General features: G+C 37.0%; 1 protein-coding gene across 1 annotated transcript in view; it reads right to left on the bottom strand.

Moving 5' to 3' along the window:
- Positions 1-14,237, bottom strand: part of TPO (thyroid peroxidase) — a 54,542-nt gene that overhangs the window by 7,264 nt on the left and 33,041 nt on the right. The window contains exons 9-14 of the mRNA XM_009329306.1: positions 11,019-11,277; positions 10,338-10,508; positions 8,567-8,804; positions 4,588-4,796; positions 3,891-4,061; positions 477-608 (exon numbers count right to left, since the gene is read on the bottom strand). Of these exons, the coding sequence (XP_009327581.1) occupies positions 477-608; positions 3,891-4,061; positions 4,588-4,796; positions 8,567-8,804; positions 10,338-10,508; positions 11,019-11,277 (1,180 nt within the window). The remainder of the gene's footprint in view (positions 1-476; positions 609-3,890; positions 4,062-4,587; positions 4,797-8,566; positions 8,805-10,337; positions 10,509-11,018; positions 11,278-14,237) is intronic.

Genomic DNA, 14,237 nt, shown 5'->3' with positions numbered 1-14,237 from the left:
GCATCAGTGGACATCTACATTCATACTCCCCACCTAAACCTTAAGACCCAATACAGCTTCCACGCATGCTGAAAAGCTGAAAAACAGGAAAATGCATAATTTATTCTAGCCCTAAAAGAGTTAACAGTTTTGCAATGTAATAGGTGGAACTTAGTTAAGGTTCAGATGCTGAATTTAGATACTAACTAGGAGAAACTGAGACAGATTTGATCCCCCCTTCATATGCACTGTCAGGAAATACTTAGTGGTTTGTACACAGTAGGAATGGAAAAAAACAGCTTACTTCTGTGTCTGTATTATTTATTCAATACCTTCATTTACTTTACAGAATCTGACTGTATCTTTATGCCCATGGCTGTGTAGAGTTTTTTTATGTAAGTTAACAGGTCTTCAATAAATCTCAATTTTATGATTTTTACAGCATTGTAAAACAGAACAGAGAAACTTTTAATGGACAGTAGGTTCGCAAGCATTACCAATGCATGTTCTTCCATCTTCTGCCAGCTTGTAAGGATCAGTATAGAGACATTTGTAGCTGCCTTTTGTGTTAATGCATTTAGCAGAAGGAGAGCATGGTGGATTAATTTCATTTTCACATTCATTGATGTCTGCAAAATGAATAGACACTGATCAATAATCATTACAAATTACAGAGAGGGATTACTACCTTCTCATACACACCTTCTACAAGTATTCATAAATGAAAGGTATTGTACACTTCCAATGACACATAGATACTGCCAAAGATCCTCATTGTTACTATTTAAAGCACAAAGTTGCATTTGTTTTGTTTTGATTTGATTTTGGGTTTTTTTGTTTGTTTTTAAGCTGGAAATTATGAAAAAAAGAAAATGTTGTTTTGGTAATCCACCAAAAGCTACAAATGGCAATTGGCTGAATTTTCAAAAATGCAGACTGTAAACTTGAGAGCTCTTCTTGCATGTGTTTATGTCCTAAGACTTTGAGTTCCTCTATAAACTTTTTCCATAATGTGCTCTATAGAGATAGTGAAAATAATAACACTGACACAGTCTATACATTTCTAGGCATGATTTTGAGGAGCCAAGGATTCAGGTTAGTTTTGGATATAAAATTTATAACAGTAACCTGTGATATTATTGCAAAGATTGTTGTTTCTAGATGCTATATAAATTCTGTGAAATGACAATGTCCTGGCAGAATGATGAGCAGATGAACAATTATCCATTGGAAAATTTGCATAAACATTGTTCCTGAGGCCATTCAAGACCTTTCACTCTCACATTCTGATTATGTGATGAAATGGGAGTCAGTGTGGCATGCAGAAGAGAAGGTACTCAGTGAGGGAAAGAATGGAGTCTTTTCCATATTTCTGCATCTTTCTTCTTTCCGTGTAATATTTACTTGCAGGACTTGACTCAGGTGCCTAAAGATAGGTGTCCAGCACTGTTTTAGATAGTTTCCCATTAGTCCTGTATAATGTTTGCCAGCTTGTTCAATGTCTCTGACCCATGGTCCTAGGAAGCACTGCAAGCCCATATGTGGGCAACTAGCTGAGCCTTCAGTGTCTTCTCCTTTTGGTTATATTCCTTTCCTTTCCTTCCCGACCATAATGTTTGATCTGATACTTCAGGCTAAGTAGCTTTTTTTGATCAGTATTAGAAACAGACCCTGTAGGAATGATTTACTGACTTAGCTTAGCATTGTCACTCAGATCACTTGGGGAATTCTGTCATTGGAAATAGGATCAAGCCTGATCCTCTCTTAAATTTTAATACAAAAGCAGTAGCTGTGTCCAAAGCTAGCCATCAACTGAGACAGTCAAAAGACTAATCATGCAAGGAATAGTCTTAAACTTCAGAACCCTTAAGAAACACTAACTCTTATAACACCTCTCTGAAGCTGGAAAATAATCTGTTGTTCAGGATGGAGATTCCTGAATAAGTATTACTCCCTTCAAGACTACATTTTGGGTTAACTCCCACTGACTTCATCATTGTCTGGGAAGGAAAACCTGCACAGGCTTTGCCTGCACTGTAATTCAAATGTGCTATTTCAGCTTTTGTACATCCATAAGTCATGCTGTTAACTAGCTAATTCTTGTTTCCATCATTAAATTGTGCATGTCAGATCTTACCAGCCTACCCTACTACTCAAAGAGAGCAGTACTTTATTAAAGCAAGGTAAACAGAGTTATCTATCAAGAGTAAGATAACACTTAATATAAAGGAAGGTAGCGTAGTCTAGCACTAAATGACTTCCTGAATCAATAGAAATGATTTCTGTCAAAGCCAAAGTTAGTAAGCAGGAATTAACAGCTCTCAGATTCCTATGCTTTTGCCAGCAGGCCACTCTCTTTTCCAGAGCAGCATATAATTTTGAAACCATCTGCAGAAATGCTAAGCTCTATCCTCCTCTTTATATTGCTTGACTTCTTCCTAATTTGCTGAACATGTAAAAGAATGAGAACACATTGCACAGACATGCATGGAACAAAGTGCTTTCTACTGTAAAACTCAAGTAGCATCTGCATAAGTGGGTTTTGATGGTTTTCATTTAATAAAGGCATTGCTTATTTAATATATGCAGCAGCTTGTTTTCCTATAGCAGATATACAGTCTTTTGTTTACATTACTGAACATATTAAAAGAAACTAGGACAAGGAATGATTCATTCATATAACTTATTTATTCAGTTTGCTGCCAGAACATTAACCTATTGAAAAGATTTTATTATAATTCATTTAACAGCTTTATTTCTTTATATGGTATTTATGTGGGTGGAATTCAGTGGATAAATAGGATTTGAATAAAGGAAAGAGCTGCAAATTTCATTTGACTTTTTCCATACCAGGTATACAATTAGAATGAAGAGCTTTCTATTCTGCTGTCACAGAAATACTGATAAGCAGACTTTATTGTGGATCAGCTGCAGCACTTGCATTCAAATTAATTTACCACCATCCATAATATATTCCTAAATATGGCCTTTTCAGGTTTCATTTTCTTTCATGTTCTTATAAAGCTGAGCAGTTTGAGTGTGTGTGTGTGTATAGATTTATATATACAAATATATATAAAAATAAATATATAAAAATAAATATATATACACACATACCATTATAAGCACACACATTTGAAATGTGAAAGAGAGAATTCATCCTTCATAGCTGCAAAGAGTGAAGGTCTTGTAATTAAATATTTGCCACATTCACTTTCTTCCTATCCTATTCTATTCAACAGTAAAAATAAGGAAAAAAAAAGAGAGAAGATAAAAGAATTCCCCTGAAAATGTGCATGAGATGTCGAAAGACAATATGGTTTTATTGATTTTTCACCTGCTTTACTTTTGTACCTGCAGAAGTAATTCACTTCTGGCAAATCTTTTCACAGCTATTTGGGGGACGGAGGTTGGAACTGAAGTGATAATTAATTTGCTTAATTTCACTTATTCACTTCACAGTATTTTTTTCTTTGTCACTTTTGCTTAACTTATTAGGATGATACATGAACTACTGGTGCTGAGCTCATTTTGTATCTAGAGCATCCGTTGAAACAATGATAGGAAAATGACAACTGTCATGTCTTGCTGTTATGTTGAATGTTGGAAGAAGCAATGTATAATTCTGATTTGCTGCTTTTTTTCCTACTGATTGTTAATTGACTCATTTTTGCTTAATTAGGTAATTTTTAGTGACATTTTCCTATCATCAACCTGATTGCTGAATCAGGACAGGTAGAGATGGAGATAGCAATTCTGGAGCAAGGATAGTTTCACACTATCATGTTATCATACCTGCAGACCTAGAAAGTTGACTACAAGAGAGCATAGGAGGGAGTTCACTTCTGATGAGATGTGCTTGACTTAACTTTTAGAAAATTCAGAAACAACAACAACAACAAAATAGATACCTATACAAACGGGAGCCTCAAAGTTCCATCCTTTACTTGTGCAGGTTAATTGCTCTTCTCCTTGTAACCGAAATCCATACTGACATGAATAAGTCACTGTAGATTTTCCAAATTCGGAACAGTATACAAAATCACCATTTTCCACACTCTTTGGTGTTCCACATATTTCCTCTATGAATAAAATTACTGTATTACAAGCTCTTAAAAAATTACCACCTTACCCTTGAAAATGGACGTTATTCTGCATTACTGCTATAAATTAACTTCAGTAAATTACTCACAAGTTTTAAGGTGATCAAAAATTTAATTGTTCATTTCTGGACAAGAATTTATATGGAATACCTCAGGTTTGACTTATAATCCTTGTAAAATTAGCATTATCTTCTAATAATATGTTCTGCAGAGTTCTTAGTTAATATTTTCTATCTGTCTAAGAACTCCTGCCCCAATTGCCATAATGTCTGAATATATCACAAGCCATTCATGTTATCAGAGTGAAGTTGGCAAACACTCTCTTTTTTTTACAGAGGAAGTTGAGAAAGAAGGAGAGAAAGACTTAGATCCCATTTCTAAGTGGTAGAAATACTAAAGATCTGCATCAGACCAGTAACTCAAGACCTGCCACAACCAAGGTCAGTGCTCTAACTGCTGACTATTCTCCCCTCCTGTCAGAAAAGACTGGCAATTACCAGATTACCTTCCTGATAGAATTCTTGCCAAGCTTCTAAATTCATCCCAGGTATATCGTCGCAATGCTTAAAATCCTGTGGAAACTTTCCAAGTTTAAAGGCATCTGCTGGCACTTCAGAAATCCCTGTATTGTCACAAATCACGCGGGACAATGAGTGTTTTTTGAGTTCACGCTTTTGAGCTTCCGTGAAAACATTATCATTTTCCCACCAAAATCTGGAAAGATTGATAGAAACATTTTGAAAAGATCAAATTCAAAGAGTTGATTATTCTTACTTTCACAGTACCCTATGTAACACCATGATCTGCAGACTTACATACCCAGCTTGAAAGTCACGAAAAGGCTAGTGTGGGTCTGACGTACTGGTCAACTCAAATGATGTGTTAAAGTCAGCTGGTTAAAACTATTAGTTATTCACATTTGCAGAATTACTTTTCATTGATGATACAGGGACACAAAAAAAGTTACAATCCTGAGAGAAAAACTTGGAACTAATTTGTTTGAACTGGATGCTTAATCTTATGCACACCAGCATTCACTGTGCACTTATAAATTGCTTTAAGCAAAAATTACAGGAGAATTACAGGAGTAGCCATACTAGATTTCCCCATACCATAGCTTTTGAATTCTGCTTGCCATTACTGAATGGTTGCTATGAAAACAGGTATTGCTGAATGCTCCTCTGTTTAATATGGAGTTCTTCATTTGCTAACAAAGCTGTAGATATGCAAATCAATCATAGTAGAAAATTGTAAGATGGTAATTGTGCTTTTGATCATACAAAAAGGTAAGCTAAGACTGGCTGGAAGAGAGAGGAGCTGCTTTTTCCATTCTGTCAGATTGGGAGTGTGGTGGTAGAACAGAAGAACCAGTTGGTGCTACACAGGTGTATCTATTAAATGATATATATTATATATGTGTGCATACACACATACATATGTGCTTAAAGATAAAAAGAAAGGGAAAGAAAACACTGGGGAAAAAAAGAAAAGATAAACATTTTGTACATAAAGACATGTCATGAATGGCAAAAAAATATTTGTGGAGCGTTTAATAGCACATCTGCATTAGTGCATTAAACAGTGTTAAGCACTGCTACACTGCTAAGATAGTTCCCTGTGGTAGTCAGGCCAATTAGGATTCTCTCAAATGTTAAGCAGGGTTTATGGTAACATGTCCTAGGACCATTAGCAGTAGAGTATGGATACAATCACAATGTACAAATTAACCTCAGGTTTAACACAGGACGTGGGCATCCATAATACTGGGGGAACAAGGCTGGGGTTTCTAGAAGAGTCTCTGGTTTTTATGTTTACATTTTTATGATCGGAAGGGATCAACAGCAATGTTGACTGTGGACCGTGTGCAAACCTGACGTGTGCAGCATGTTTGTTTTTTTATGAGCCCCCTGAAATGGTACCATGCAAATGAGAAGTCTGACAGTCCTGTTTGTGTTCTGGGGAACATGAGGGCTGCTAGTGTGCTCTGGGGGGGCTTTTCAGGGCAAATTGGACCCTGCTGACAACAAGAGTATGCTGGTTAAGTAAGGTAAGTACATGTGAAATTTTGGTAAACTGGCTTTATAGGCAAATAGGTACCTACAGCAGGACAATTTGGGGAGAAACCTGTCCCACTTTACCTATATTGGAGGAGGAGGCAATCTACAGGACCAGGGATGGAGTGAATGTCCCACACCTCAGCAGCACTGTGACAAGAAGTGCAGGAGAGATGGAGGGGCTGGAAAGAGAAAAAAAGAAAGATGCCTTCCTCTTACCCTTCACCTGCACACTGTCCCTTAACTTCTCAGAGCATCCTGAAACCTCACTGACTGTTCCCAGGCCCCTTCCCATAACCAAAGCCATCAGAGACTTTGCTCCACTCAGCTCTCCTACACCTGTCATTTCCCCTTTCTTGTACATTAAAACCTATTCTACTTTCATCACAAAATTCAGTTTCATCTACACTGCTGAGAAGGCTTGAGCACAAAATTATTTTTTAATCTACCCAGCCAATAGGTGTTTACTCTAACAAAGGTTGCTTTAACTGATCTGTATCAGATGCCCAAAAATTTACAGGTGAATTTTACAGTGTTAGAGTGAAAAAAGAAAGAAAGAAAAGAAAAAAAAGGAGGCACAAGCCCTCCTACGCAAAGAATGACAAAGTCAGTTTCAGAATTTTTACCCAACTATTGCAAATCCTGAGATCACAAAAAGATTCAGAGTAGGAGAGACAGAAAAAGAAAGTCAAAGCTGATGGAACAGAAAAAATTTGTTCCAGGTGATTTGGCTGAGGTTAAGACAGTGCCTGAGTTTAGTACATCGGAAAAAGAAATCCCTTCATGTTTTGTCAGATTACTGACAAAAGATTTTAAGGCTGTCAGGATGGAGTTGAATCAGTCAAAAATTCCACTTAGTCCTGATTTCTGAACTTAAATGAGTACGTTAGAAGAGATGTTTTGAAATCCCTACTTATTTACATGTCAATTAGGATATCTAGTAAGCAGGTAGTGTTACAAGTGTTACAAGATAATACCCAATACTCTATCTGACAAGGCACTGCAATGAATATTAGACTTTTCCATTCTTATACTTACTGTGTGACAACTATATCATGTTTTTACATACTTCTAACTTCTCTTAGATAGTTCCTTATCATAGTATTAACAACAATACCATTTCACATTTAAGTTAGCTTACAGAAACTTTGAGGCAGAAACTTAGGGAATTCTTTTATTATTAGAACTCTTTTCCTCAATTTGAAGTTAATGTTAAATTATGCTTAAGTTTAATTAATACTAGTAGTATCATAAGGCACTGAATAATAATAAGTATCATAAGGCACTGAATAATGGAAACAAGGCTGGAAGGACCTCGATAGATTACCCTTCCCCAGATAGGATCAAGTATGCCTGTATGATTCAGAAGACTTTCAACCACATTTTTAACACAGCTGAGTGGAACGTTTGTTGTCTATACAGTTTGTGCTAATAAGATACCACCTTTATGATTAACGTAGTTTTTTCCTGTGAGCTAATTAATTAACATTTTTTAAAGTTCAGATTTAAATTCTGTCTCGGATGCTTATTTACATAATGGTTTCTTTCCAGAACAGTGACTTATGAGAGGACCTTAAAGGTGAGTGTAAGGACCAGATGTACTTAAAACACCACTGCTAGCATAGTGTGAGCAGTTTAAAATCAGTCTTCTTATGAGAATCAAAATTACTGCCACAAGTACATGATGGACATGAAAAAAAGGTTGGTTTTATAATTGCTTCAGGAGTAGAAGCAAGATATAAACTGCATCTTGCACCCCTTTGTGACCTGAAGTTGCATTTCTCCTGCTTCCTGGTGTGGAAGGTTGAACTGGCACAAGGTCCTGGTAGTTGTGCAGTGTTGGGTGAAGGGACATACTATGCTGTGTCCGATGAGGCAATTCTGGGAGCACTCTGCAGTCCCAGTTCATATAAGACTAGGTACATGGTGTTTTTATTATCCCCTCTAGGAAGCCTGAATTACAGCTCCCTGCCTATGCCTTCTGACTTTGCTGTGGTTGCCATGGAAGATGTTGAGGTTCTTCCAGTTAAGGACCCTGAGTCCAGTGCAGCCCTCAGGGACCTGATAGCTGAAGCCTGCATAGTACTACATCCATCCACACAGAAGTTAGCTGCCTCTGGCACAATTAGCTGCTGGTGACACATTGCATTTCCACCAGGAGTGCAAAGCTGGGCATCTCAATACCACAGAAACAATCTCCATGTCATCTGGAATTGAAATTATATACAAACCAAAGAAGAATAAGCAAAAGGTCACCCAACAAAACTGAAGGAGTGAAGTTAAAAACATGGAAGTGGCAGGGAATAATTTGTTTAAAGCCTGTTTAAGTATCATGTTGTCTTATATTCTGGGAAGTGTTCTCACATATCTGTAAAATCTCCACTGCTTCTGCATATTACACAAATAATTCAACAACATGAATAAACTCACCGGTCACCATCCCTTAGTGCTTTCATTTGCTTTCCAATTATACACGCAAACAGGGGACCGGTTCTAGCACCTGGAAGAAAGTCTTCTATCAGACCACCAAGCCAAACATCAATATTGTTAGGATTATGGTACGATTCCATGATTTTTTCAGTGACATTGTGATTGGTTATTACTGTATTCAGGTCAGTTTGAGTTTCCAGTTTTGGTAAGCCACAGAATTCTCGCCAGTCATTATAACCTGTAAAAAAGGAAGATTAGACTTGGCTGTTAAGCATGATATATGAAATTAATAAATTTATAAGCACTGGATTCTGACAACTTTAATCATAGTCATAGACAGTTATGTCTAAAAATAGGCCTATTATTATTGGTTAAATTGATCGGGGAAATGATGGCAGGATCTGAAACTACAGGATATGAAATTGCTGCATCATTTTCATGAAGGAAAACAAAGGTTTAAAACAATTCTTCCATATTTAAGCAATGGAAACATGATAATAGATAATAGGAGTATGCACCGTGTCTTGAGATTTCCAGACTAGGAATACAGGAGTTGGGTGAAGAGTGGGCAAGAAGTAACATGAATGAAGTTAGTAACTAAAGCACTTTATTAAGGAGAGTGTCCTAGGGCACATGTCCAGTTCTCTGGAAAATATATTTCTTTTACATTCTTCTACATCATTGGAATTAACACACACACACACCCATCTCCCAGCAAAACTTTAATTTCTGGTCTGGGAGATTAAACCTCCATTTCTACCCTTGTGTGACTGAGAGCTTTAAACTCTGGGCTGGAGTCAGACTTCATTTCTACTGTCCAGGGCCAATGACTTGTGTATTCCTAGCTGCAGAGTCATACAAGGAGAAATGGAGAGGGTTGTCACCCAGAGACGTAACGCCCTTTGACAATCAGTCAGTCCTACCTCCATGGGTGGGACATCGGGCTCAGAGCATAGAAGGGCAGCCAGGTTTGTTCCTTATTCATGCAGACAAGCTGTCTGATCAGGCAGGGGGTCAGGACACAGTTTTAGTAATGAAAAAGAAAGAGGCCTGTCTACCATGCTAAGGGTTGCTGCCTCTTCTCTCAGAAGCTGTGGCATACTTGTAAGAGGTTTTTACACAGGACTGGGAACACACTGTATATTTTAACAGCTGATGCAATCAAATTGAACTAAGCTCCAGCAGTCGTCCTCTAAGCCAGTACACCCGTGGGCTGATGGGCTAACGCTCTTTGACTGTTAGTTCAATCTCACCCTGGGCTGACTAGAATAAGAAAGCTAGTGCAAAAAACAGGCACAAATGTGTAATATTTCTCAAAATGAGGTGTACACCTAAATAAACCATCTACACCACTCCTGGAGACATCTCAACACCTTCTATAGTCGGTAGAGCCAATGAGGTTGTGTCTAAGTTGACCTGTCCCACAGGCTGGGGGCAGCCTACCAATGGCAAGTAGCTGCTGTGGGCAGAAACCCCACTCCTCTACAGCTGGTTCCAGCAAGAACAAGCCTCAGTACCTACATCAAGCACACCCAGATCCACTCACTAGTCCTGTCCTTCCAGATTTCAGACTTAACAGGTTATTTTAATTTCAAATGCTGGGGAATATTTTGCTTCCATCAAAGTTAAAAATATTAGCTACTTACATTTTAAGAGAGACCTAAGTTACTTTTACTAAAGCTATTATTTAAAAGCTTACAATTACATCCCAAATATACGCAGTTATAGTTCAGTTACCAGCTGGGAGAAAATTCAAGAAAAATCAATAGACCTGGGAGTCCGTGATCACGGCCACGCTGTAAATTTAACGATGCTAAATCAAGTGAACCATTATTGGACAACACAAACAGTTTTTCTGTCAATTCCTCATTCAGTAGTTGATCTTGCATCTGCAGTTTTGCTGAATGTGCTAGAAGACCCCTTAGTAAAGGATCCAGGCCTCCTTTAAACACAAAAATAATATAACATTACAGCGTATATATAAACCATTGTAACTTTCTTAACAAATGTGAATGCATGTATGCTTCTGCGTTTTTTAAACATTGGCCACAGGCTTTTGCATTCAAACAAATGCAAAAATGTGCTGCAGGTTGAAATAGGAGTAATAGTGCTATGAAAAGGCTCCATCTGCTTCTTCAGGTGTAAGAAAATTTGCAACCTGATAATACATTCATCCACCAAAAAAATATTTGAAATATCTTCATCATCAATCATCAATCTATTGTCCATCTATCAGACTGGTTTAACCTGGAGAATAACTTTTGTCTGATTGAGAGAACTATTTAACTCAGAATAATTGTTCCAGTTCATGTTAATGCTCTGGAACCAGTTTAACAACTTAAATCAGTGATGCAGTTAAATAAATGTTCCTATTCCTAATTCAAGATAAGTAACTTTGAAAAAAGTTACAATATTCTGGAAAAAAACCCAACCCATTTAAATAAAACCATACCTCCTTTAATGAGCCTCCAGGGACTAAAGAAAACTTCATGCAAATGAAGATTTGGGAGTTCTGGATCATCTAAATACTGTGCATTCAATCGCCTTACTATTGGTTGGATTGTTGCATGACCAAAACGAAAAGCAGCTGTTGAAAATACATTAGAAACCGTAGGATTCATTGTGGGATCATAACCTGTATAAAGGCCGATATACAGATTAAAAGCATCTGGACCAATGATTTTGGGAATGTAATCTCTTAAAGTAATAATCTGAAAGAAAAGAAAAAGAAACATTTATCATTCAGTGTTTTTATAGGTGAATGGTAATGATTCCCACATGCTAAACGCCTTTTTCTTCACTCATCTATCCCCAAGCACTTGGCATGGCTAAGAGCAGTATTAGCTGGTAAACAATATCGTTCTTATTTTTGCAGTAAGGAGGCAAAAGACTGGAGAGAATCAGTGGCATGGCTCAGTGCAGTATGACTGCCAGGCCCTTGTTAGCTTGTACCATAAATGCTAGACCAAAGCCTCCTGAGTAGAGTTTACCATTGTTGCTCACTTCCAATCTATGGGGGTAATCCAGCTCACAGGATGTGTGCTGAGATTTAAAGCCCTGATTGTGATGGTGTAAATTATAATGCCCTTAAAAATGGCAATGAAAACATGAATTACTATAAAATCTTGCAAGAATGGTTGTTGATATGAACAGATTCTATTTTCAGACATATATTTGTGACAGAAATCCTCTTTACTGAATATTTGAAATGACGAGGCTTTAAAATACTGGTGCCCAGAATCCCTTGGTAAACATTTTATGCTAAACTCAAGCCGATTTATAGACTCCTAAAAAACACACTTCAAAAATGAAAACGCTGACAAACATCTTCTGTCAAATGCTTTTATAATGTAATAGCATTACAGCATGAAAAAAGCATATGAGTAATCATGACCAAAAAAAAAGGGGAAAACGATCTAATGTACCAAATAAAATGAAAGTGTGTTATAGGTTAAAGATTATGCTGAACTCAGTAAAACATAATGGGATGAATATGAAGCATAATGAACTAAATAAATACCTTATATATTCAATATAGTGTGCAATAAAATATACAGACAAATGTACTTTGAGCTTGATATAGTGCATATTGAAAAGCCAGTTGGCATAAAATGACCTTATGAAAAACTTGTATCTTTATTTTAGGCACCGCACAGAGACAAGCAAACCCCTCCAGAATTCACTCACTTTTCTCAGAAGGCAGAAGTAACAACCTCTTTACGTTTTCAGGCTAGGTCATGCAGTGAACAAATATTTGAAAGACAATAGGTTAGAATTCCTTTTACAGCTCTGTTAATACAACATATGAAGAAAATAAAATAATTACTAGAAATTAATACTGACACTGTCATTTGAGAAGTTAACCTTTTGCTACATTCACAAAGGATTTGCAGGACAGCAGTTCTTTCTAATTTTAGATTTAGAGTTAGTTTTTACAAGCAAAGACTTTAAATACGACTAGGTTAGCCATGGACACAAACATCCTGATATGACTGTCATTTTTTGGCTCACTGTAAATGAAAACCCAAGCCAAGCTGCTCATAAAGGCCAGATTCCCTGAAGGAGAGGGTAATTCAGATTTTTCATTTGCTCCAGGGGTAAGATCTTCATTTCTTGTTTCCTTGGTGGGCGAAGAGGGGTTGACTTTTCAAGACATGAAAATTAAAAGGCTAAGGTAAAAAGGGATCTTATGCCTGCCTTGAGCTGAGAGGCATCTGTTTGATGGAAACTTCCAATGGCTAAATAAGGCTCCATCAACTGGAAGTCATTTTTAGACAATACAGACTAATAAGATGTTACTAATACAGCAGAAGATGGTACTGCCAGAAAGAATCTGGAGTCTGACAGAGAACCATTTATAAAGTACATCAGCACGTAGCATCCAGTCTTTCTGTAGTCTCTGAACATACCTTGCCTGAATTTGTCTGCGTGAAGTCAAGGAGAGGCTTGCCACAAATTCTCATAACTGACACATATATAAGTTTTAAAGAAGGTGTAAAGAGCTGACAAACATCAAAATTAGTTTTGTTAAAATTCTTTTGCATGCACTCCCTGCTCTGAGAGAATGATTTGAAAGATTTATTTCCTCTCATATTTTGCATAAATAAGCATAATACTTTCTTTCGATACAGTGTTCCTTCAACAACTGAGATTCTCCTGTGGAAACATAGGAATATTTTTGCCTAAAAATACGTCAATAAAATCAGAGCCAGAAAGGGACTACATGGAAAAGAAAATGCAAACAAGTACAATGAACTGCTCTACCATTTATTACTTATTTTGAGTCTATTTATGAATAATAAGTTAACTTTCAGTTGTTTGCAGCAACATAAGGGATTTATGTGAATATAATGAGTCTGAACCTGCAAGGTACTGGGTGGTCTCAACTCCTTGTGACGTTTATGAGATTAGTGGTAATCCAAGGTCCTCTTAGGAGACATTCAGCCCCTCATAGCATCAACTCCAAGCTCCATAGAAGTCTCATGAAGAAATTAATTTTAATCAATAATGTCAATATTTCTACTGTCTCACGGCCGTCATTGTTTCAATGGTATAATTCAGTGAAAAATGATGACAAACGGGCACTGTCTTTTAAACAGAAACTCATATGCTCAATATTTAAATGACTTTAGTAGTCTATATGACCAGATAGTAACAGAGGGATTGAGAGTATTTAAATGTTATATATTTAGTCATATCAGAGAAAATAAAGTTCTGATTTCCTGGCAATTCAACCAATCATTTGGTAAGTATTCAGTAAGAAACAAAATCTGAGTGATTACAAGACTGTCAGAAAAGGCTTTGTACAGATTTTACATCATACCATGAATCACATGGGCACTGTTTATAGAAAAGTAACTGAATCCTGACCTGCAAACACAATGATACTCCAAGTTAAACAGGCTGTTAGTGCGAACGGCAGCGTCCCTCTCATTCAGAAGGCAGAATTACAACAGGGGTTCCCAAGCATCCTTATGAACTCAGTGAGCATCCTGGCTGGGTTTGGCTCCAGGCTGGGTCATCCCCAGCAGAAGTCAGCCATACATTAGGTATTTGGAAATAGGTTACACAATTTCAGATTATTTTTGAGAATTTTTTGTTCATGTTAAAAGTTATTTTAAATTAGGTACAAAAGATACAGAAATTCATACTACTTCTCATAGGTTCAGCA

The sequence above is a fragment of the Pygoscelis adeliae genome, unplaced genomic scaffold (genome assembly GCF_000699105.1).
Source record: "Pygoscelis adeliae isolate BGI_AS28 unplaced genomic scaffold, ASM69910v1 Scaffold17, whole genome shotgun sequence".
NCBI classification, from domain to species: domain Eukaryota; kingdom Metazoa; phylum Chordata; class Aves; order Sphenisciformes; family Spheniscidae; genus Pygoscelis; species Pygoscelis adeliae.
Note: the sequence above shows the minus strand (reverse complement) of the source record. Positions and strands in the feature narration are given on the sequence as shown.